The sequence below is a fragment of the Lithobates pipiens genome, unplaced genomic scaffold (assembly GCF_037356315.1).
Source record: "Lithobates pipiens isolate NorthernLeopardFrog02 unplaced genomic scaffold, aLitPip1_a1.2 Scaffold_1, whole genome shotgun sequence".
Lineage (NCBI taxonomy): Eukaryota > Metazoa > Chordata > Amphibia > Anura > Ranidae > Lithobates > Lithobates pipiens.
The window spans coordinates 235,774,597-235,796,372 of NW_027507685.1; the positions used below are offsets into that span (position 1 = coordinate 235,774,597).

The window sequence follows — 21,776 nt, forward strand, 5'->3', positions numbered from 1 at the left end:
TCTTCCCATCAATGCTGACCAGCTTCCCTGTCCCTGCTGAAGAAAAGCATCCCCACCACATGATCCTGCCACCACGTTTCACGGTGGGGATGGTGTGTTCAGGGTGATGTGCAGTGTTAGTGTTCTGCCACACATAGCTTTTGCTTTTAGGCCTAAAAGATTTGTTTTGGTCTCATCTGACCAGAGCACTTTTTTCCACATGTTTGCTGTATTCCCCACATGGCTTCTGGCAAAATGCAAATGGGACTTCTTATGGCTTTCTTTCTACAATGTCTTTCTTCTTGCCACTTTTCCATAAAGACCAGATTTGTGGAGAGCACGACTAATAGTTGTCCTGTGGACAGATTCTCCCCCCTGAGCTGTGGATCTCTGCAGCTCCTCCAGAGTCACCATGGACCTCTTGGCTGCTTCTCTGATGAATATTCTCCTTGCCCAGCCGGTCAGTTTAGGTGGACGGCCATGTCTTGGTAGGTTTGCAGTTGTGCCATACTCTTTCCATTTCTGGATGATGGATTGAACAGAGCTCCGTGAGATGTTCAAAGCTTGGGATATTTTTTTATAACCTAACCCTGCTTTATACTTCTCCACAACTTTATCCCTGACCTGTCTGGTGTGTTGCTTGGACTTCATTATGCTGTTTGCTCACTAAGGTTCTCTAACAAACCTCTGTCGGGTTCACAGAACAGCTGTATTTATACTGAAATTAAAATACACACAGGTGGACTCTTTACTAATTAGCTGACTTCTGAAGGCAATTGGTTCCAGATTTTAGTTAGAGGTATCAGAGTAAAGGGGGCTAAATATAAATGCACCCCACACTTTTCAGATATTTATTTAAAAAAAAATGTATCATCCCACTTCACAATGATGTGCCACTTTGTGTTGGTCTATCACATAAAATCCCAATAAAATACATTTACGTGTTTGGTTGTAACATGACAAAATGTGGAAAATTTCAAGGGGTGTGAATACTAATGCCCTGTACACCCAATCAGAAAATCATATGGAAAATACCGCTTTCGAAGCGATCGTACGATAATCGGATCGTTTGTACAGAGCTTTCGAGAGCCAATCATGACAGTTCATCCGATATTATTCTATCGGACATGCACGGAATTTTTTTTCATACAATGCCAGATCGTATAATTTTCGTTTAATCAGTACAGCTATCGTTCGAAAATGCAATACAAATGCATTACAACACATGACATCACTTCCGAATTTTTTTTCTGGAATTTTCGTGACTTTAGTAAACTCATCAGATTCGATCTGATATTAGCATGCGATCATTCGTCCGATAATCTCATTGTGTGTATGGGGCATTAGGCACATAAAAGGAGATTTACTAAAACTGGAGAGTGCAAAATCTGGTGCAGCTCTGCATAGTAATCAATCAACTTCCAGGTTTTCTTGCTAAAGCCTAATTGAACAAGCTGATCTTAGAAGCTGATTGGCTACCGTGCACAGCTGCACCAGATTCTAAGTGCTCCAGATTTAGTAAATCTCCCCCATAAAGAATACAAAGAACCAATCACTCCAGTCTGCACCAAAAGAGCTTACATGCTGATATTCCGACCTCAACCACACAGGAGGTGCTGTAACATTATGGAGTGAAATCCTGTCTGTCTGCTGTTGTTGGATTGTGGAAAGAAAACCATCTTTCCTGGAGACTCACATATACTCAATGCAGATAGTTGTGTTGTATCCATTGCATTCCTTACAGCCTTGCACTCCCATACAAACATAGAAAAATAAGGATCTTCACCACTTTGGTTCAGCGATAATCACGTCCTTTATTCACATAAAGCAGTGGTCTCCAAACCCAGGCCCTTTGCTTGCCTTTATCTGTCCCTTGGGGCATTATTCCTCCCATTGACACCAAAAATGAGGCACCATTCCCTTCACTAATACCAACATTGGGGCAACATTCCTCCCACTGATACCATCAATGTCGCACCAATCCTTTCACTGACACCAAAAATGAGGCACCATTTCCTTCACTAACACCAACATTGGGACATAATTCCTCCTACTGATAAAAACTATAGAACATTATTACTCACACTAAAGATGGGGCACCATTTCTGCAGCATTTTCCACTCCCAGTGGTCAAAGTCTGGTCCCCCTAAAGTCTGAAAACCACTAAACTGACCCTTTACTCAGAAAGCTTGGAGACCCCTAACATAAAACAATAGTCATCCCAGGCTGATGTTTAGGGGCCTCTCGGGTCCCCTTTTTAAAGGTACTATACCAAGGTGGGCTGGTGAAGATCCTTAATTTCAATGAAGATGGCGTATAGAATTATATTTATGGTCCTAGTGGGTGATTTTTAAACCAGAACCCTGCTGCCGCTTTGGAGACAGGCTTTTATTTACATTGGCACCGGCACAGCATCTCAGTATCTCAGATTTATTTACGGATCCAAGAATGAAGAACCACACGCATTTCTGCCAAGTTTCAGAACATATTGCTGCAAAGCACATTGGAGCCTTCACAATAGTTTCAGTTTTGTTTTTTGGTCTTTTTAAAATAGAACTGTGGCCAGGCTATAGACACTTACCATTTAACAGGCAGAAATGAGCTCTAAAACAAGCCCTCACTGACCTCCCAGTAGCTATGAGGCTACGAGCTTGGCTCACCCTTCTCACAGTGTCTTAGCAGTAAAACTACCCCTTCTCCTCCCAGCAGGGACTTCCCAGATAGCAAGCAATTGAGCTGCAAGGTTGAAAATGAATTGCTAAGCTATTGCTAGACTTGCCAGGCTTCACAGGTTTGTTGCACAATTGATGATAGATAGGGGGCGCTAGTTTTTAAATGATGGTATTGAAGACTAGTGATAAACATTAACAATTGCACAATTGCAGCAAGTCCACATTGAATGACTCCAGATCAACTTTCTTTGCAAACATTCTGCAAGACTGCTGCAAGTTCTGGTTCAGTTATGTTGTGCAATAGTCATCCCACCACAGGGGGCACTGTGACTTGTAGAGCTATTACTGTAGACTCACCACACAGCAACTTTGCTAGAGACTACAAATTGGAAACGTGTCAACTAGAACTTGTACTTTGAGTGCTCTGCAAGTGAAAAAGTGCAGCAAGTTAACAAGACTTATGCTCCACAAATGGAGATGTAAAATTTCTGGAAATTTTGAAGCTCGGAAAAAAAACGCTGTTTTTTCCGTTTTTTTTTTCTGGGGAGAAAAATTCAATTTTTGGAAAAATTGAGCCAAGCGTGTGTACACAAGTCCGTTGGACAAAAGTCCAAAGTACAAACACGCATGGAAGCAAGGACGAGCCAGGAGCGGTCAGTCTTGTAGACTAGCGTTCGTAATGGAGAATTAACATTTGTGACGCAGCAAATTATGAAATGTCGAAATGCAGCGCACAGTTCTCTTCTTTTTAATGGGATAATAATGAAGCTGCTTTGCTGGTGATACTGATGGAGTTATTGCAAACAAATTTTCAAAGGCTTTTTTTCTAGTGATATCAAGAATAATATTATTATTATTTTTATTTTTTTTATTTTGGCAAGTTACCACAACACCATTATCCCGTAGTTTTTAATATCAAAGATACAACTATGTTGGTGTCTCTTGTCAATTTTGCATTGCATTTTTTAAAATGTAACTGCCGACTCCCAAACTGTCATTTCAAGTAAAACACATAGCCAAGTATTATTCTACACAATTTTTTTTATCGTGCATTAAAAAAAGAAAACAAATAAAATTAGACATGCTATCTGCCAATAGAACTTAACCAAAAACTGCATTCTATTCATCCAAAGATATAGAAAATATACCAAATCAAATCATTATTCAACCAAAAGAATAATGTGAAAGCAATAACTCCAAGGCCAATAATAAATAACACATTATCCGATTTCGCAAAACATGTCTGGTTGACGAACGGCCGTTCAGAAACGAATTGAAAAGCGCCAATCAGCACTCAGCAAACTTCTACTAACAAGAAAATAGCAGAAGGAGCCCAAAGTGTGGCACTAAAGAGCTGAAAAACCACGTAGTACGTCTTGTACGTCACTACGTTTGTAACTGTTGGCCAACATTTGTGTGACCGTGTGTATGAAAGACAAGTTTGAGCCAACACCCTTCGAACAAAATTCCACGGTTTTGTTGTCGGAAAGTCTGATCGTGTGTACGAGACATCTGTCGGATTTTTTCAGATGGATTTTGGACAAGACTTGTCTTGTATACACACGGTTGCAAGTTGTCGGAAAATCCAATCGTTCAGAACGAGGTGACGTAAAACACGTACGCCGGGACTATAAAAAGGCCAGTAGCCAATAGCTTTCGTCTCGTAATATATTCTGAGACTGCGTGGCACTTTGTGCATCGGAATTGTCTACACAAGATCGGAATTTAAACGATTGGATTTTGTTGGAAAATTTTAGATCCAGATCTCAAACTTTGTCGGAAATTCTGACGGAAAAAGTCTGATGGAGCCCACACATGATTGGAATTTCAGACAGCACAGTCTGATCGCACATTTTCCGTCGGAAAGTCCGACCGCGTGTACAGGGCATTAGAGTTCAACACTGCCACAAATTTCTGGCAAGTTATCCTTGCTATCTGGGTTAGGTCCTTGGCTCATCATTCTCCCTCTTCTAGCAGTGTCTTAGCAGTACACTGCCTTCCGATTCCTCCTCTATTGAATTGTATTGTAACTATGCTGTCTGCCCTCATGTTGTAAAGCACTGCGCAGACTGTTGGCACTATATAAATCCTGTATAATAATAATAATAACTACCTCTTCTTCTCCCAGCAGTGATTCTGGAGCATAGGTCCCCTTCCTAATAGTTTCTTAGCAGCACAGCTACCCCTACTTCCCCTCCCAGCAGTGCCTCAGTAGCTGGGCTCACTCTAATCCCCCTTGTCAGCTGAAGCTTAGCTAACTCAGTAGCTTAGCTCACCCTGCTTCCTCCTCCCAGCAGTAACTCAGCTGCTTAGCTTACCCTGCTTCCTCCTCCCAGTAGTAACTCAGCTGTTTGACTCACCCTGCTTCCTCCTCCCAGCAGTAACTCAGCTGCTTGACTCACGCTGCTTCCTCCTCCCAGTAGTAACTCAGCTGCTCAGCTCACCCTGCTTCCTCCCAGCAGTAACTCATCAGCTTAGCTAACCCTGCTTTCTCTCCCAGCAGTGATTCAGCATCTTGGCTCACCCTGCTTCCTCTCCCAACAGTGACTCAGTAGCTTGCTTACCTGGCTTCTTTCTCCTAGCAGTGATTCAGGAGCTCTGCTCACCCTGTTCCACCCTCCCTGTAGTGACTCGCCAGCTTGGCTTACCATTTTTTCTTCTCTCCTCATTGATTCAGCAGCTCTGCTCCTACTCAGTCTCGACGGTAGTCTTCTAACCTCTGAATACACTTACCTGCCTGTTTGCAGCACCAACCCCTCCCCCCCCCCCCGCATGTGAACTGAGCTGTACAGCTCTGGATACTTTCTCGGTAAAGGGGACTTTGTTTTCGGCATAGGCCTGGCTTTCAATTAATATCCTGGAACTCAGTGCGATTTGGTTATCCTTGTAACACTCAACTCTAAACTTTGAGGTCACCTGACCAGGATTCAGTTGGAAAATGCCACAGCATTTTCCTACATCAACAATCAAGGGGGCACCAAAAGTCATGAAGTGAACCATATTCTAGCTTGGATGGAACTCCATATTCCAGCCCTGTCCACATCACACATTCTAGGCATAGAAAATTGTCAAGCTGAAATTGTCAGTGTCTAGTTCAAGGGGAATGGTCACCCAGAGGTGTTTCAAGGCCTTTGTTGCAGGTGGGAGACTCTAGAAGTAGACCCTCTGCCTTCCAGGTTCAACAACAAAGAGATATGTATTTCACCAGGATCAGGGACCCTCAGACCTTTGCAGTTACTCCAATGCATTAGTTATAAGTGATGTATGCATTGTTTTTACTAAAGATTCTTCCTGATCCGCTTTGCAATATTGAGCGGTAGGGCATTCCAGTGATTGTCGTTGCTTCAAACTGGGACAGGAGGACCAGGTGCTCGGATATACTTAGACTCCTGGTAGACTCTCGTGGGCCCTTTTTGGATCTTCTGTCCCAGGGCCTTGTTCACCATCTTGGTTCTTGGTCTCTGGCTTTACCAACATGGCTGTTGAAGCCCAGGTCTTGAGGCACATGGGCCTTTCAGAATTAGTCATCCCTATGCTCCTGAAGGTTAGAAAATTGAATTCCCAAAGTCGTAGAAGTCTATCATCAAGGTTTGTTTTGTCTGGTGTAAGGTTTCCATCCCAAAAAGTACATTATGAGACTAATCTTGTCTTTCCTCCAGTCTGGTCTGAATCAGCCTTTCGCCTTAAGTATCCTCCAGGGTCAAATTTAGGCCCTAGCCACTGTTTTCTACAGACCACTTTCCTCTCGTTCATTGGTGAAAGCCTTTGTGCAAGGTGTTATTCTCAATGTTTCCATGTTTGCTCCTCAGTGACTCTGTGGGACTTTAATGTGGTTTTCTTAGTTCATCAGAAACCTATCAGGGACTTTCCCATATCTTTCCTTATCCACAAGGTTGCCTTCTTCATTACTAACACCTCTACAAGATATGAATCTGAGTCAGTGACTTTATCCTGAAAGGAACCCTTCCTAGTGGTACACAAGGATAAGGCTGTCTTGTGACTTAGGATCTCCTTTCTTTCCACAGTTGTTATTTTTTACCACCTAAACCAGGACATTGTGCTTTTCGCCTTATGTCCTGCTCTGAAACATAACAGTCCATAGACCACCGAGGGCCCCGAGAAAATGTTGGTGTCCCCAGGGGCTTTTCCGCAAATCAAGATTGTGATGGATGTATATATCGCCCAATGTTGTTTACAATGTTCTCAATGCTGCCAGCCCACATTGATACACAATGCCATCTCTGTAGTTCCAGTTCCAGTTAACTCAGAGGTAGGCACTGGGAGTAGTGCAGAGAGCTGGAGGTGAAGGAGGGGACTTCCAATAGCAGCACTGATAAGAGACTGTGGAAGGGAGTACGGAGCTCGAGCACATGGCTGGATAAGGAGGCGAGATCCAGTGATGAGTCTGTATAAGGCAGCAGGGTAATGCAGGGGAAGGGGGCAGAGAGCCGAAGCATGGTGTGTATAAGGTATGTAAAATTAATTTTAGTGGTCCGCAGGATTCAAAATTGTGAGTTTAGTGGCCCATGATGTCCAAAAGTTTGGGGACCACTGATCTACAGCACTTTATTAAAGGGAAAAAGACACAAGTTATACTCACAAACCCAATAAGAGTGATAGCGTATCATAACATCCAGAAGCCAGCCCTCGAAAACCCATAGGTTCAAATGGATGATGTTACCAACTTACGTGTTTCGGGGAACAAACCCCCTTCCTCAGAGCAAAGAGTAAGAGTTTTGTTCTGAGGAAGGGGGTTTGTCCCCCGCAAACATGTCAGCTGCACAAGTTTCAAGTTTATTCCTTTCCAGGTCATGCTTTTTGACTTATCTTTTAAATCCTTTTTCTTGGAGTACATTACAGAACACAGGTCCCTTCCATGTGTTCCTTATGATTCACTCCCTATTGCTTGCTACAAAACTGAGGCTTGATGGGAGTGGGAGGGGCTATGCTATTAGTGTCATGTCCATTTATGTATGTGTGAATTATGTTGGATTATTTCTTTTGTTTTCAGATTTATTTCCGGGAAGGAGATCAAGAAAAAAAAGTGTCTATTTGGGCTGCAGAGCCGTGTTCCCCCTCCCGCCCCACAGAGTACAGTGACTGAGCTGAGGCTACAGGACACAGACGTAAGGAGCCCCACTCCTTGTGTAAGGTGAGGGACCCTGATTGACTCTCCATGGAACATTCACATTCTGCTATCTCTCAGGGTTTTTCAGTAAGGGTGCGCAAAGAGCAAACAAACTCATAGCAACCTTTTAGCAGATCTTAGCTTACTGAAGTCAGACCAGTAAACAATTAAAAAGTAACTTGGGACAAAACTTTTTTCTGATTTGAACACAGGATGGAAGGGTTAGAACCTCTCTCAGGTTTTTTACTGCGAGACAAGTGGGGGGACCTTCTACAAAATGGGACCACATAACTGTAAAAGGCTGACAGGGGTTATCGCTTTCCCCACTTTTACTAATAAAGGGTGTTTCTAGAACTGTCTTTCAGAGATTTCCTGTCTTGGTGACAATGTTGAAGACCAACTCCAGGAAACCATTTATAATTTCTTTTAGTTCTGAAGAGTGTGGAAAAGATTTGGAATTCCTATCAAGTTTTTATTGGCTTCACCCTATTTGGGTGTGAATGTCATTTGGCTGGGTGTCACCAGAACAGGAAGTGAGGGGGAATGTTCACAATGGAATCCCAGGCAGCCGTAAAAACAAGAACAATAATAACCCCTACACAAAAAGAAAAGGTTCAATAAAAATCAACAAACATATAATTATGTGCAAATAAACTTAAAGGAGAAGTACACCCGAAGCTCAGTTAGCTGTACTTCTCTTATAGATCACACGAGTGCAGTTCGTTCTGCATTACTGTGATCCGTTTTCAGCAGACAGCGGGCTGAAGCCTGCTGTTGGCTGGCATTAGAGAGCCTGCCCCGGCTGTGGTAAGATCTCGACAATAAAGTGGGGATCCACCCTTCTCCCTGGACCAGCAGCCTGCTCAGCCTCTCAGTGAGTCACTGAGAGCCTGAGCCAGTCGCTCCTGCCCCCTCCACAGCCCAGCGTTCTGGTGAGCGTTGGGGGGGGGGCGGCAAAGCAGACAGTCGGTGACTGACAGTCACCAGCTCTCTGCTCATGGAGCTCTGAGAACCGAGCAATCAGCTGTCTTTGATTGCTTGGTTTTCAGTCTTAGAGCCAGCAGGGGTCAGATGCAGCATCAGACCAATGCTGCATCCACCTAGGTCAGTATGATTAAAAAAAATACACAGAGCCACATGTATTCAAGCTTTAGAAAAAGCCATGATTTTTACTTTAAATTAGAAAGACTATGCTGCACTCATTTAAAATACAAAGTCACATAAATATTACGTTCATAAAAGTCCCAATAAAGTGCTTGTTACAAATCAAGACAACTTGAAGTAACAAGTATTGAAGAAATTACACCCAAAACAACAAGCAGTGCTCTTCGCCGTCTCCCAGATAGTAACACTCCGCACTCACCAGAAATATATGACCTCTTTTCGCAAAGAAGGTCAAACTTGCTTGCGGTAAGTATATCACCAGATATATAACATTCGGTACACCGAACAACTAAGCCTCTGGCCGGCTAGATGAAATCATCTCTTGTAAAGTGCTCCTGTGTCTTTAGCAATGTTTCATCAGCAATGTATGACATCATCAGGGGTCTCATCCCCTGATGATGTCAAACGTTGCTGATGAAACGCGGTGGGCGGGACTTTCCGAGACACGTCACTTCCGGTTGGTGGAAAGCAAAAACTGCATTTTTGATTTATTTACATGCCTGGTGAACTTCTTAATGACGTAATTGCAATTTTAATTGTTTCACAATAAAGATTGAATATGGTACACTATGAGAGATTCCTTTACATCTTCCCCTTGTGAATGAGGCACATACAGGATCTCTTAAAGGCACAGGAGAACTTTACAAGAGATGATTATATCTAGCCGGTCAGAGGCTTAGGTCTATATTGGTGGACCGAGTATATGTTATATATCTGGTGATATACTTACCTCAAGGGATTTTGACCTTCTTTGTGAAAAGAGGTCATATATTTCTGGTGAGTGCGGAGTGTTACCATCTATGAGAAGAGGAAGAGCACTGCTGGTTGTTTTGGGTGTCATTTCTTTTTCAAGACACAATCTTCAATACTTTTCACTTTTGATTTGTGACAAGCACTTTATTGGGACTTTTATGAACGTAACACTTATGTGGTTTTGTATTTTGAATGAGTGCAGTCTTTCTAATTTAAAGTAGCAGTAAAAACTTAATGGAGGTTCTAACCCTTTCCTACCCAATCCAAAAGGCAAGAAAGGTTTTGGCAGGAGTTATACTTTACTTGTGACGGGTTGGTATGGGTGACAGCACATTGCTCCTTGCCTTACTGACTAAGTCTGTCTGCATATATAACATGCTTGCCTCGCCTGTCTCCCTTCCCCTTCTCAGCGAGCGGATATAAAGATCTCTTGCAGTTCCCTTTCAGGGAGGATGGGGGTCCTGAAACGCCCCCCACACAAAACAAAGACGCCAAGCATAGTGCAAAGGACGCGGAAGGAGAGGCAGAAGCTGCAGAGAGCTGTTACCCAGGTAATGCTATGTGGAATGTCAATGTTCATTCTGTACTCTCTTCCATGTTTTACTAGGATTGTCCCATAGACTTGTGCTGACTTTTACTGGCCTCTGAAGTGCTGCACAAGTGTACATTGAGAGGTGGTCCATCTATAGAGTTCAGTCAGTTCTCATTTGTAGGGTTATAGGAAATTCCCATGATTATTATTAATATTATTATTATTATACAGGATTTATATAGCGCCAACAATTTACGCAGCGCTTCACAATATAAAAGGAGACAATACAGTTACAATACAATAAAATACAAGAGGATTTAGTGGGCCTGCTCAGAAGAGCTTACCATCTAATAGGGTGGGGCGGTGGTACAAAAGTTTATAACTGTGGGGAATGAGCTGATGGAAGTGGTAGGAGATTAGTTGGAGACATGGTAGGCTTCCCCGAAGACAGGGCTCGAGTCCTGCGGGAACGCATGGGAACGGCGTTCCCGTACTATTTCCACAACGGGAACGCCGTTCCCATTAGCCGCCTGAGTAGCCCGCCGCCAGTGCGTAGCCCGCCGCTCCTCTGCCGCCGGAGTGACTGGTTGCTAGGCTAGGGCCTCTCCGCGTCTAGCAAGCGGTCACATGACGTCGGCCGTACACTTGGGCACACACTGGAGTCAGTGGGCAGTGCGCATATGGCCTCTAGCGCAGCCAGCGACAGACACATGCCGCTGGGATCCGGACTGTCTCCTCCCTCCCCTCTACCCAGTGCCAGACAGTCCAGGCCTCCTGGGGCCACAGCCGCTGCACTGCTACCAGTTTACTTCTCTCCCGAGAAGTAAACCAGGTTAGTCACTAGTATGTTAAGTTGCACTCTGCATTACTCCGCCAATACTCTGCATTACCCAATACTCTGCAATACCCCGCCAATACTCTGCATTACTCCACCAATACTCTGCATTACTCCGCCAATACTCTGCATTACTCCACCAATACTCTGCATTACTCCACCAATAATCTGCATTACTCCACCAATACTCTGCATTACTCCACCAATACTCTGCATTACTCAATACTCCACCATTACTCCACCAATACTCTGCATTACTCAATACTCTGCAGTACCCCGCCAATACTCTGCAATAACCCACCAATACTCTGTATTACTCCGCCAATACTCTGCATTACTCCGCCAATACTCTGCAATAACCCACCAATACTCTGCATTACTCCGCCAATACTCTGCATTACTCCGCCAATACTCTGCATTACTCAATACTCTGCAATACCCTGCCAATACTCTGCATTACTCCACCAATACTCTGCATTACCCAATACTCTGCAATACCCCGCCAATACTCTGCATTACTCCACCAATACTCTGCATTACCCAATACTCTGCTATACTCTGCATTACTCCGCCAATACTCTGCAATACCCCGCCAATACTCTGCAATACCCTGCCAATACTCTGCAATACCCTGCCAATAATCTGCAATACCCAATACTCTGCAACACCCTGCCAATACTCCGCAATACCCAATACTCTGCATTACCCAATACTCTGAAATACCCTGCCAGCACTCTGCAATACCCTGCCAATACTCTGCAATACATACCCTGCCATTACTCTGCAATACCCTGCCAATACTCTGCAATACATACCCTTCCAATACTCTGCAATACCCTGCCAATACTCTGCAATACCCCGCCAATACTCTGCAATACATACCCTGCCAATACTCTGCAATACATACCCTGCCAATACTCTGCAATACATACCCTGCCGATACTTACTCTGAAATACTTACCCTGCCAAGACTCTGCAATACTTACCCTGCAATACCCAGCAATGCTCTGCCAATAATCTGCAATACCCAGCAATAATCTGCCATACCCTGCCAATACTCTGCAATACCCTGCCAATACATATTCTGGTAATACCCAGCCATACCCATCCATGCTCAGCCAAAATATTATTGGGGGAGATGACGTGGATATTACAGTGGGGGAGATGTATATTGCAGTGGGGACTATATGGTGGTGACATTTTTCACAGGTTTTTGCTAATTCAATTATTATTTGCTGATCCGAAAAAAGATCCGATCTGTGACTCAGATCCAAGGAATGATCCGATCCGTGAGTTTTTTGATCCGTTGCCGATAATCTTGCACCGCAAGGGCAATGTTATTCCAGTTTGTGTGATGTTTTCTAATTTGCTGTATTTGAATTTGGAACAGGGTGTATTTGTGTTAGAAATTCCCTGCGAGGGAAAGATCATCACCCATTGTGTTGATTATTCTGTTTGACAAGTTAACTTATTTTGTATTTGTAAACTGGCACTTTACAATAAATGTACTGTATTTTCTGTGAAATATATATGCATATGAGCGTACCTTTATTTATTTAATTTTTTTGGTGGGGGAGTGGATCTTGGGTGGAAGTTCCCACACTTTTTTCCCCAGGACTTGACCCCTGCCTGAAGAGATGAGTTTTCAGGGATCGCCTGAAGGTAGCAAGAGTAGGGGATAGCCGGACCGGTGGAGGTAGCGAGTTCCAAAGGATGGGAGAGGCTCTGGAGAAATCCTGGAAACTAGCATGGGAGGAGGAGACGAGAGAGCTTTAGAGTAGGAGGTCTTGAGAAGAGCGGAGAGGACGATTTGGGTGATATTTGGAGACAAGATTGGTGATGTAGCTCGGGGCAGAGTTGTGAATGGCTTTGTATGTTGTGGTTAGTATTTTGAATTTAATTCGCTGGGCGATTGGGAGCCAGTGTAGGGATTGGAGGAGAGGGTTGGCAGACACTGAGCGGTTGGTAAGGTGGATATGTCTGGCAGCGGCATACATGATAGACTGAAGAGGGGAGGAGCCTATGGAGAGGCAGACCAATGAGAAGGGAGTTGCAATAGTCAAGGCGAGAGATAACAAGGGAGTGAATGAGGAGCTTGGTGGTTTCATTTGTTAAAAAGGGGCACATTTTAGAGATGCTATGGAGGTGAATTCTACAAACTATGATCTTTTGTAGCCTGATCAAGCAGTGCCTTTATGATTCTAGGTTGTACAACCTCCCTCTTCTATAATTACTTCTTTCTTTCACTACCTTTTTTTCTGGTTGTGTAGAATGGGGAGGATAAAGGACCTCTGCCAGGTTTTTATTGCTGTCTGTGACCCTTGTTGAAAGATTTACCTCGCTTCCTGTTAATAAGGGGATAACACCTGCCCTCCTGTAAGGGGGGCCCAGGCCCCATAAGTTCAAAAAGGGGGCCCAGAACAGCAGAAGTGGGCGCAATTACTGGAACCAATCCCCCACAATGATTCTGTTTGTGAATGAACAGGGAACCTCTGTACAAATCGCTTCCTATTCATTCACTCTGCAGCCTCAGCTGCAGAGAAAGGATTTAGGAATCTGTGTGCTCAATCTCTATCTGTTTAGTGTGACCACATTGGAGGTGAGGACAGATCTCCCCGATACAACCAGGGTTCCTCTAGAGGTTGTTAGGGCATCCTTTGAGTTGTGGTTGCTTGATATCTCATATGATGGTACCTGCATAGTTCTGGGTGTAGCACCACTTGGCAGCGCCACCTGCAGGACACCAATGATCATCTAAGCAGACTGTAAAGGTAGCATTCTGACCACTAGGGGGAGAATTTTTCACTGACCAGCAATGTAGGGTGCATACTGACCCCAGACTTATACATTTTAGCAGGGGTCCCCTGAGACCTGAATGAATTTTAAAGATTACTTTTGGTTTCAAAGATTGACAAAAGCAGGTCTACCCTTCTCCACTCTATACAGAACTAAAAAATAAAAAAGTGGCTTTACTGTTAAGTAGTGAGCTTCTGACTTTAGGATATTTCATAAAAGAGTATTAACTGGCACTTGTATTAACAAAAAAAGACATTCCGAGACCCTTGGACAAGGAATATTATGACAAACTCATAGGAGTCAATACAGCGGGGCTTGACTGTCTAAACACTGACCATACTACTATAGAACTGGCTGCATCATTTTACTGGTCACATTCATCTTCAACAAGTTGTCTGTCTTTGTTGCAGGATGCGATACAAAATCCAATCAGTCCTAACCAAGAGTATGTGGGATACCGCGGCAGCACCTACAACTTCAGACGCACCGGCGCACGCTGCCTGCAGAGGTGAGAGATACAGATGTGTTTTTTTATCAGTTGTAAAACAATTCAGCTCTAATCTTCTTCATCCTCAAGAGGGAGATAGAAAAACTGGTACAGGTATGAAGCACCACAGGTACTTAGAGATGCTTATACCTGCAGTAGCCCCCCCCCCCACCTTCTTTTCACAGCCAAATTGTAGGCCCCTCTGCTAAGCAAAGCATTGGCACTTCCTTGTCCATCCTGTCCTGACAACAAAAGCCCAATTGCGTCAGGAGGCAGAAAAGATACTGAGGGGTGGGACTTTATATGAAGCTCATGATGACAAATTGAATGTAATGGTGGGAAATTAGAATGTTTAATAAAACATAAAAACCATGTTTAAATACATTAAGTCACATATGCACAAAAAATTGCATCCATGACATGATGCCAGTTTCAAGTTTAGCTATGAACTAGTAATCACATGTTTAGAAACAAGGATATTCATATTAATATTGAGGGGTCCACCAAAATTCAAGGTTGGGTATACAAGTTAAAAGAATAATATCTGCACAATCAATAGTCTTTGGAACCCTGTCAAGGTAAAAAATTATGAACACATATCATGGTAGGTGTGTAACTGCGGGGACACAGTGTCTAATAGCTTGACGCGTTTCGTGGCTTGTAACCGCTCTTCAGGAGCAGACATATGTGGTATCTGCAATAAGAAAATGAACTGGCTAAGTAAGTTAGCTATGCCAAGGTAGTGGAGGGTAAATGAAAACCCTCTCAGACTAGACCATTAAGACAGGATGACTTACAATTATGTGGACACTAGAAAGCAGGATGCTAATGCCATAGGCCACCCGAGGACGTCAGTGCCAGGAGCCGAGAGGGTATGTCTGAAGGCGGCGCCCATCATAAGCAACAGCCCAGGTGGATCCGGGCTCCCCGAGCACCCCTGGGGAAAAGTGGGAAAGGATGAAGTGTGGTTATATCAAGATGTAAAACTATGTTGAAGCTATGTGAATGGGATAGTAATGGAGGAATGAGTGGACTGGCTGGGGAAAGTGGAGAGTGCAGGGTGAAGAGAGAAAATGGTGGCCAAACGGGAGTGAAGGTGGAGGACCGTGGTGGAAGGTCATCACCCGGACACCCGATAAGGGGGGGGGATGTGAATTAGATAGTGATAATTGAATAACAATGTATCTATATTGGAAAAACCAGAGGTGGGGAAAGACAGTCCAGCCGTGAGTGTGAAGTCGTTGTGCAGGAAAGCTCAGAGAAAACCATAAACAGACGCCGCCACAGACACGCCCCCTACGTCACAGACACGAGTGCAGAGGGGACAAAGGCAGGAACGTCAACGTACGGGCAAGGATTCGCCCGGCCGCGACTCCACCAAAATCACACAGTTCGTGGAGGTGGATAGTACACAGCCGGTAGGACCGCGTCACTATGACGCCGTACGTCCGATGCATACCTGTGACGTCGAAGCACCTGTCCTGCCTACTGTAAACACCTGTTAACCAGTGGGGATGCCCATGGGCCAGTAGGAATACGTGGAGGTGGGGGCTCAGTGGAGACCACACATGGGAGGTGGGGGCTCAGTAGAGACCACACATGGGAGGTGGGGGCTAAGTAGAGACCTCCAAAACTGTACAGAAGTTTTGGAGCTTTGCCTGTCAGAAAGGCCAGTTTGGGCTAGAGACTGCGCTGGACCGGTTTAAATGGTTACTGATAGGTATTAGGTGTTTCCATGGGTAAGTGCGGGTGTTGATGTCGCTTTGGAGGTTTGGGCTGCTACCTTACTGGTATGACGAAGCTGTTGCTTCAGTACAACCAATGCTTGAATGAGAAGGAAGCAGCTGTGTCCGAAATATTGCAACCCTCGGTGGAAGAATACAAACGTTTATTGAAAGTGTGAGAATGTACAGATCGAGCCAGCACATTTTGGGGGAATTGCCTCCCCATTTTTCAGGGCTGTTAACATGTGTTAATGGAGATGGATGGACTCCGCAGTACTAACAGAACTTATTTATGGCAAATAACAGCTTGTGTAATGCATAGGCAAAGTATCCTTTTATCTCTATTAGCATGCAAAAGCAACCCTGAAGAAGGGGAAGGCAATTTCCCTCAAACGCCTTGGCTTGATCTGTTCTCAGACTTTCAATAAACGTTTGTATTCTTCCACCAAGAGTTGCAATATTTCAGACACTGGGTGCTCCATCCATACAGCAAGACGTTCCAAGGTCACCCTTGATCTCAGTTCGAGAACGAGGGCAACCTGGGAATGTCTTGCTATATCTATCCATCTTTCTGGAAACAAGCTACTCCACCCGCAGGCACCCTCCTGTGTATATTTTGCATATTTATTTCCAACTTGGTCGTTATGTTTCCTCTGTGGCCGTATGGTGCCCCCTGTCCGCAGTGGTGTTGATTCTAGTGGTGATCCCCCAGGGATCTGCTGGGTTCTACATATCTTTTTGGTGGCTTGTAATCCCCTGAAAAAGCCAGTGTTGGCAAAACATGTTGGGAAAACACACAATCTTGTAACCACTAATTAATTGAAAAAACACACCACCTTGCAACCACCGATTAATTGGAATCCCTTCAGTATGACCACCATAATGGTGATGTAGAAGGAAACATAATGGTTTTATTTGATCCAATTTTAACCATGTTTGTAATAAATTTCAAGTTTTAATCATTTTTCGATTCCATTATTAATTGTTGACACCATTATAATCCCACCCCAAACCTTCTTCCTATTTTTGCTCTTATGGGCGTAACGTGTTCACCTAGGTCAGACTAAAATACAAAACTACACTGCAGAATGCATGAGCATCATGGGAATTGTAGTTCCAAAACATCTGGGGTGCCAAGGTCCGCCATCACTGAGTTAGTTTATAGAAGTAGGCCTTGTCCCACCCCCAGTTTTCCATAGGACAGTGAAGGAGAAGCAGAGGATTATCACCTCTGTCACTCTTCTCTCCTCCTATCAGGACATTCCTTAGAACATGAGCACAACTGCACAAATGATTGGCTCCTTGAGGATGTTTTCCCACTCCCTGTTTGAGATTTCCTTTATTGCTATTTTTGACTGGTTGTTCACAATTACATATATTGTTTATGATTAGGAATAGAGATTTATTGAATGAATATAGAAATTGTGTGATGTTTTGTTACATTTACTTTTTTTGATACATTTGATACTTTTTGAGTACAATTCCCTCTATCTCAATATGAAACATTAAACAAATAATCCAAAGATATGCTGGCATGCGATTTTACATTGTGTTGTGCCGCAAAGCCTTTTTAGTATACATGGCAGTGCTTTTTATAGGCTCTTCTCCCTTTTCTTCGCTTCTTCTGTGCTTTTACCATGCGCTGTTGTGTTGCAACAAGCTGAACAAAAATGCAACCTCTCCTATTTTTTCAGTGCGCATCGCGGCAGCACATTTGTTTGAATTGACTCAATAGAAAACAAGGCTATTTGCTTTTCCTTTGCGTTGGGTAATGCAGCGCCGCGCTTCTGATGATGTGTTTTATTGTTGTGTACATCTTATCCCTTGTTAATGCCATGCCCACCTCATAATGACTTCATTTCTGTTTTAGTCATCCGATTCGGATGTTCGCCTCTTTTCACCCCTCTGCCAACACCTCCGGATCTGTAGCTGCTTCTCTGCAGTCCAGGTAAAGATATATACAGACTATAGGATGACTGCATGCTGTAAGCAATTGCAATACCCTTCATGTCAGGATCATCAGCTATTTTTGTAATAAAAACTGCAGATTTAAAAATATTAAAAATGTATTTATGACATTGAAGCGCCACTCTGGGCAGCAGAAAAAGAGGACCCTTGCAATGGGCCTAATTCCCCCCGCACTGCAAGGGTTAATGCTTGTAAAGTCTAGGTGGTTGATTTACTAAAGGCAAACAGAGGGAGCACTTTTGCAAGTGAAGTTGCTCCAGAGCTTAGTAAATGAGGGGAAGCTCTGCTGACTTCCAGCATCCAATCATGTGCAAGCAAAAATGCATTTTTTTTTCCTTGCATGTGATTGGGTATTCTTTGTATAGTGAAGCTTTACCTCATTTACTAAGTGCACAATTTATTTGCCTTTAGTAAATCAACCCCTAGGAGTAATGGAACAAGCTCTTAGCCCTTGTACACACGGTCGGACATTCCGACAACCAAATCCGTCGAATTTTGTCCGACGGATTTTGTCCGAAACTGTTGCATACACACGGTCGGACAAAGTTGTCAGAAAATCCGATCGTACTTAACGTGATGACATTATTTCGTTACAACGGGACTACGTTCAGGCTAGTAGCCAATAGCTTTGGTCTAGGAATTTGATCTGAGCATGCGTGGCACTTTGTCCGATCGGAATTCTCTACACACAATCGGACAAAGTCCGATCGGATCATGTTGTCGGAAAATTTTATAACCCAGCTTGAAAACTTGGTCCGTCGGATACTCCGACGGAAACACCTAGATGGAGCCCACACACTGTCGGATTATCCGACAATTTTCCATCGGAATGTCTGACCGTGTGTACAAGGGCTTATACTTACCTTATTCATTGCTCGGGGAGGCTTCCAACATGCTGTGCAATGAGTCCCCTGAAGCCTCTTCTCTTCGGCACTCAGGCCAGAGATCACGTTGTGACGTCATTGCATACAAAGCAAGACCAATAGTCCTGCATTGTATGTGAGGATGATGAGGGTCCACCCACAACCTGGACATCAGAGAGAAGAGGTGAGCAATGGATGTCTGCCTGAGCAAGAAATACGGTTATTATTACAACTTTTTTCTTAAAGTGATTGTAAAGGAACAAAAATGTCATACTTACCTGCTCTGTGGAATGGTTTTTGCACTGAGCAACCCCTATCCTCCTCTATCTCAGGTTCCCTGCTAGCACTCCTGGCTTAAACCACCCCCACCCCTCCCGCCGAGAGCCTCCTACAAGCCGCTTGCTATGGGGGCACTTGTGTAGGGCTCACTCCTGAGCCAGCTCTGTGCGTCCATTGACACACAGTGTGGCTTGGCCCCACCCCTGCTACCTCCTCACTGGCTGTGATTGGCAGCACTGGCAGCCAATGAGTCCTGTTACTGTCTCTGAGCCAATGAGGAGGGAGCTGAGAGTGCCCCTGCTCTCATGCACATTGTTGCATTGAAATCAGGCTCAGGTAAGTATGGGGGGAGGGGGGGGGGGTTAGCTGCATGCAGAAGGTTTTATAACTCAAAGTATAACTAAAGGCAATACTTTGCTTTTTCATTTTGGCTAGAATGGAGAGGGATTAGAATGCGTGTCTGTTTCTTATTGCGGTCTGTGCCCCCATTAGGGAAATCCCTCCTCTCCATTTGTCCTGTTTACCCTTATCATTGAAAGTGAAAGTAAAAGCAACCCCAAGTTTTGGGTTGTCCCCAGAAAAGTAATAGAGGAGAAATGTTCCCATGGGGACATTAGTTCTGATAACCTGGGGGACCTCAAGCAATTCCCCTTATTTGCAGAGATTTTATCGCTTCCTGTTTTGGTTATAGGACAGGAAGCGAGGTTAAATCCCACCAAGGGATACAGATTGAGAAAATAAAATCTGACAGGGGTTATAACCATCCCTTGTATTTTTTTATACAGTACTGTAATCTGTAAGATTACAGTACTGTGTGTGTTTTGTGTATTTTTACTTTTTTGAATTTTGCGCCGATCTCCGCTCCCGTGCGTTGTAACCTTCGCAGGGAACGGAGCTCGGCGGCACTCGGGCACTGTGTGAATCGAGCGAGGAGACAGCTCGCACACACAGCGGGGGGACATTGCTGGATCCAGGGGACAAGGTAAGTAACTCTCCCTGTATCCAGCGATGCGATCCCGAGTCTGGCTCGGGGTTACCGCTCGTGGTACTGAAATTGCAGCCCGAGCCAGACTTGGGATTACCGCCAGGGAGGTTAAACAGGCAGGATGGTATAACAGCATAAAGTGGCTTAACAACCATTTTAATGTAAACAAAAAAAAAAAAACTTCTGCCTTTGCAACCACTTTAACTTGCATTCTGGGGGGGGGGGGGGGGGGGGGGGTGTTACTGCACGGGAATTATTTTTTTTTTTAATTTGTTGTAAATTCCTGTGTTCAGCTTTAACATGGTAAAGTTTGTGTGAGATTTTAGTAAATGGACTTACATATAGTTTGCACACAATGGGGGTTATTTACTAAAGGAAACTCCACTTTGCACTGCAAGTGCACTTGGAAGTAAAGTCACTGTAGATCCGAGGAGGACATGCAAGGAAAATAACAAACAGCATTTTAGCTTGCACATGATTGGATGATAAAATCAAGCAGAGCTTCCCCTCATTTCAGATCTACCCCTTAGATTTAGAATGACTGCACTTCCAAGTGCACTTGCAGTGCAAAGTGGATTTGCCTTTTGTAAATAACCCCCGATGAGTAACAAAGCAAGCAGCACAGGATGATTATTATTACTGTATATTGTCTTGTGGGTTGGGGTTCCTGTCTCCGAATTACCATGTTTCATGCTTTGCCCGGTTATATGAACCCATTCAGCTGTCATCTCACTCCTGTGTTATTTGTGTTTCAGCGAGGTGACTCCTGCCATCTCAGAAGGTTCCACCCTGCTGTCTGAAGTTTTGGACTCCTCCGCCCCGGTCGCCTCTCCCAGCAAGACTTCAACCTCTCCTCCTCGACCCTCATCCTCTTCCTCATCAGAAGGTTGCGATTGGTCAGAAACTGTGGAGCAGGGAATGCGCGTGCTGGCCAAGCGGGTCACCGCAGAAGGGAATACCCAGTACCTGGTGGAGTATGAGGAAGGCGGCATCTTCTGATCTCACGCGCTCTGCCCCTGTGCGCTAACCTCGCGGGTCCCAGCATCTTGGCTGACTGTACATACAGCTCTGCAAGGCTGATTTTGAACTCTCTGTACACGCGTGTACATAGCAGTGCTTGTGCTTCTCGTCCCGTCATGTGTTTATACGGTGTCAGCTCACGGAGGCTGTGTTACTTTACCGCGGGACGACTTGATGAAGGAAATCTGATTTGTTTTCTTTTCTCCTCTTTTGCTTTGTTGTATCACATCCTTTAGTAGGTGGGATGGAAGGTATGGTGTCCTGTCTGTTCTAAGCTCTGGCTTACGATGGTGTCCGTGTGTTGAACAGTTGTGCAGGTTGTTGTCTGTTAGCATCTCCAAGGAAACACATTCATGTCTGTCAAGGATTATTAAAAAAAAGTTGGACAAGGTCCCCATCTGTTCTGCTTATTTTTACTGGGCATTTCTAAGATGGAAAATGGTAAAATGTACCTGTCATTCCCTCCGCACTCATCTCCTACACATGCTTCCTGCAGCCGAACCCTCCGCACTCATCTCCTGCACATACCTCCCGCAGCCGAACCCTCCGCACTCATCTCCTACACATGCTTCCTGCAGCCGAACCCTCCGC

At 44.3% G+C, this 21,776-nt stretch overlaps 1 protein-coding gene across 4 annotated transcripts in view; it reads left to right on the forward strand.

The window, feature by feature from the left end:
- The window catches only part of PHF1 (PHD finger protein 1), a 79,992-nt gene extending 58,416 nt beyond the window's left edge, over positions 1-21,576 (forward strand). For 2 of the 4 annotated variants that reach the window (XM_077484708.1, XM_077484709.1), the window contains exons 11-15: positions 7,663-7,803; positions 10,133-10,247; positions 14,270-14,367; positions 17,941-18,018; positions 20,921-21,576. In XM_077484708.1, the coding sequence (XP_077340834.1) occupies positions 7,663-7,803; positions 10,133-10,247; positions 14,270-14,367; positions 17,941-18,018; positions 20,921-21,164 (676 nt within the window). In that variant the 3' untranslated portion in view covers positions 21,165-21,576. Of the gene's footprint in view, positions 1-7,662; positions 7,804-10,132; positions 10,248-14,269; positions 14,368-17,940; positions 18,019-20,920 lie in introns of those variants that run through there. The other 2 variants (XR_013275635.1, XM_077484710.1) reach the window with 2 other exon arrangements.
- Positions 21,577-21,776: the final 200 nt, after the last annotated feature.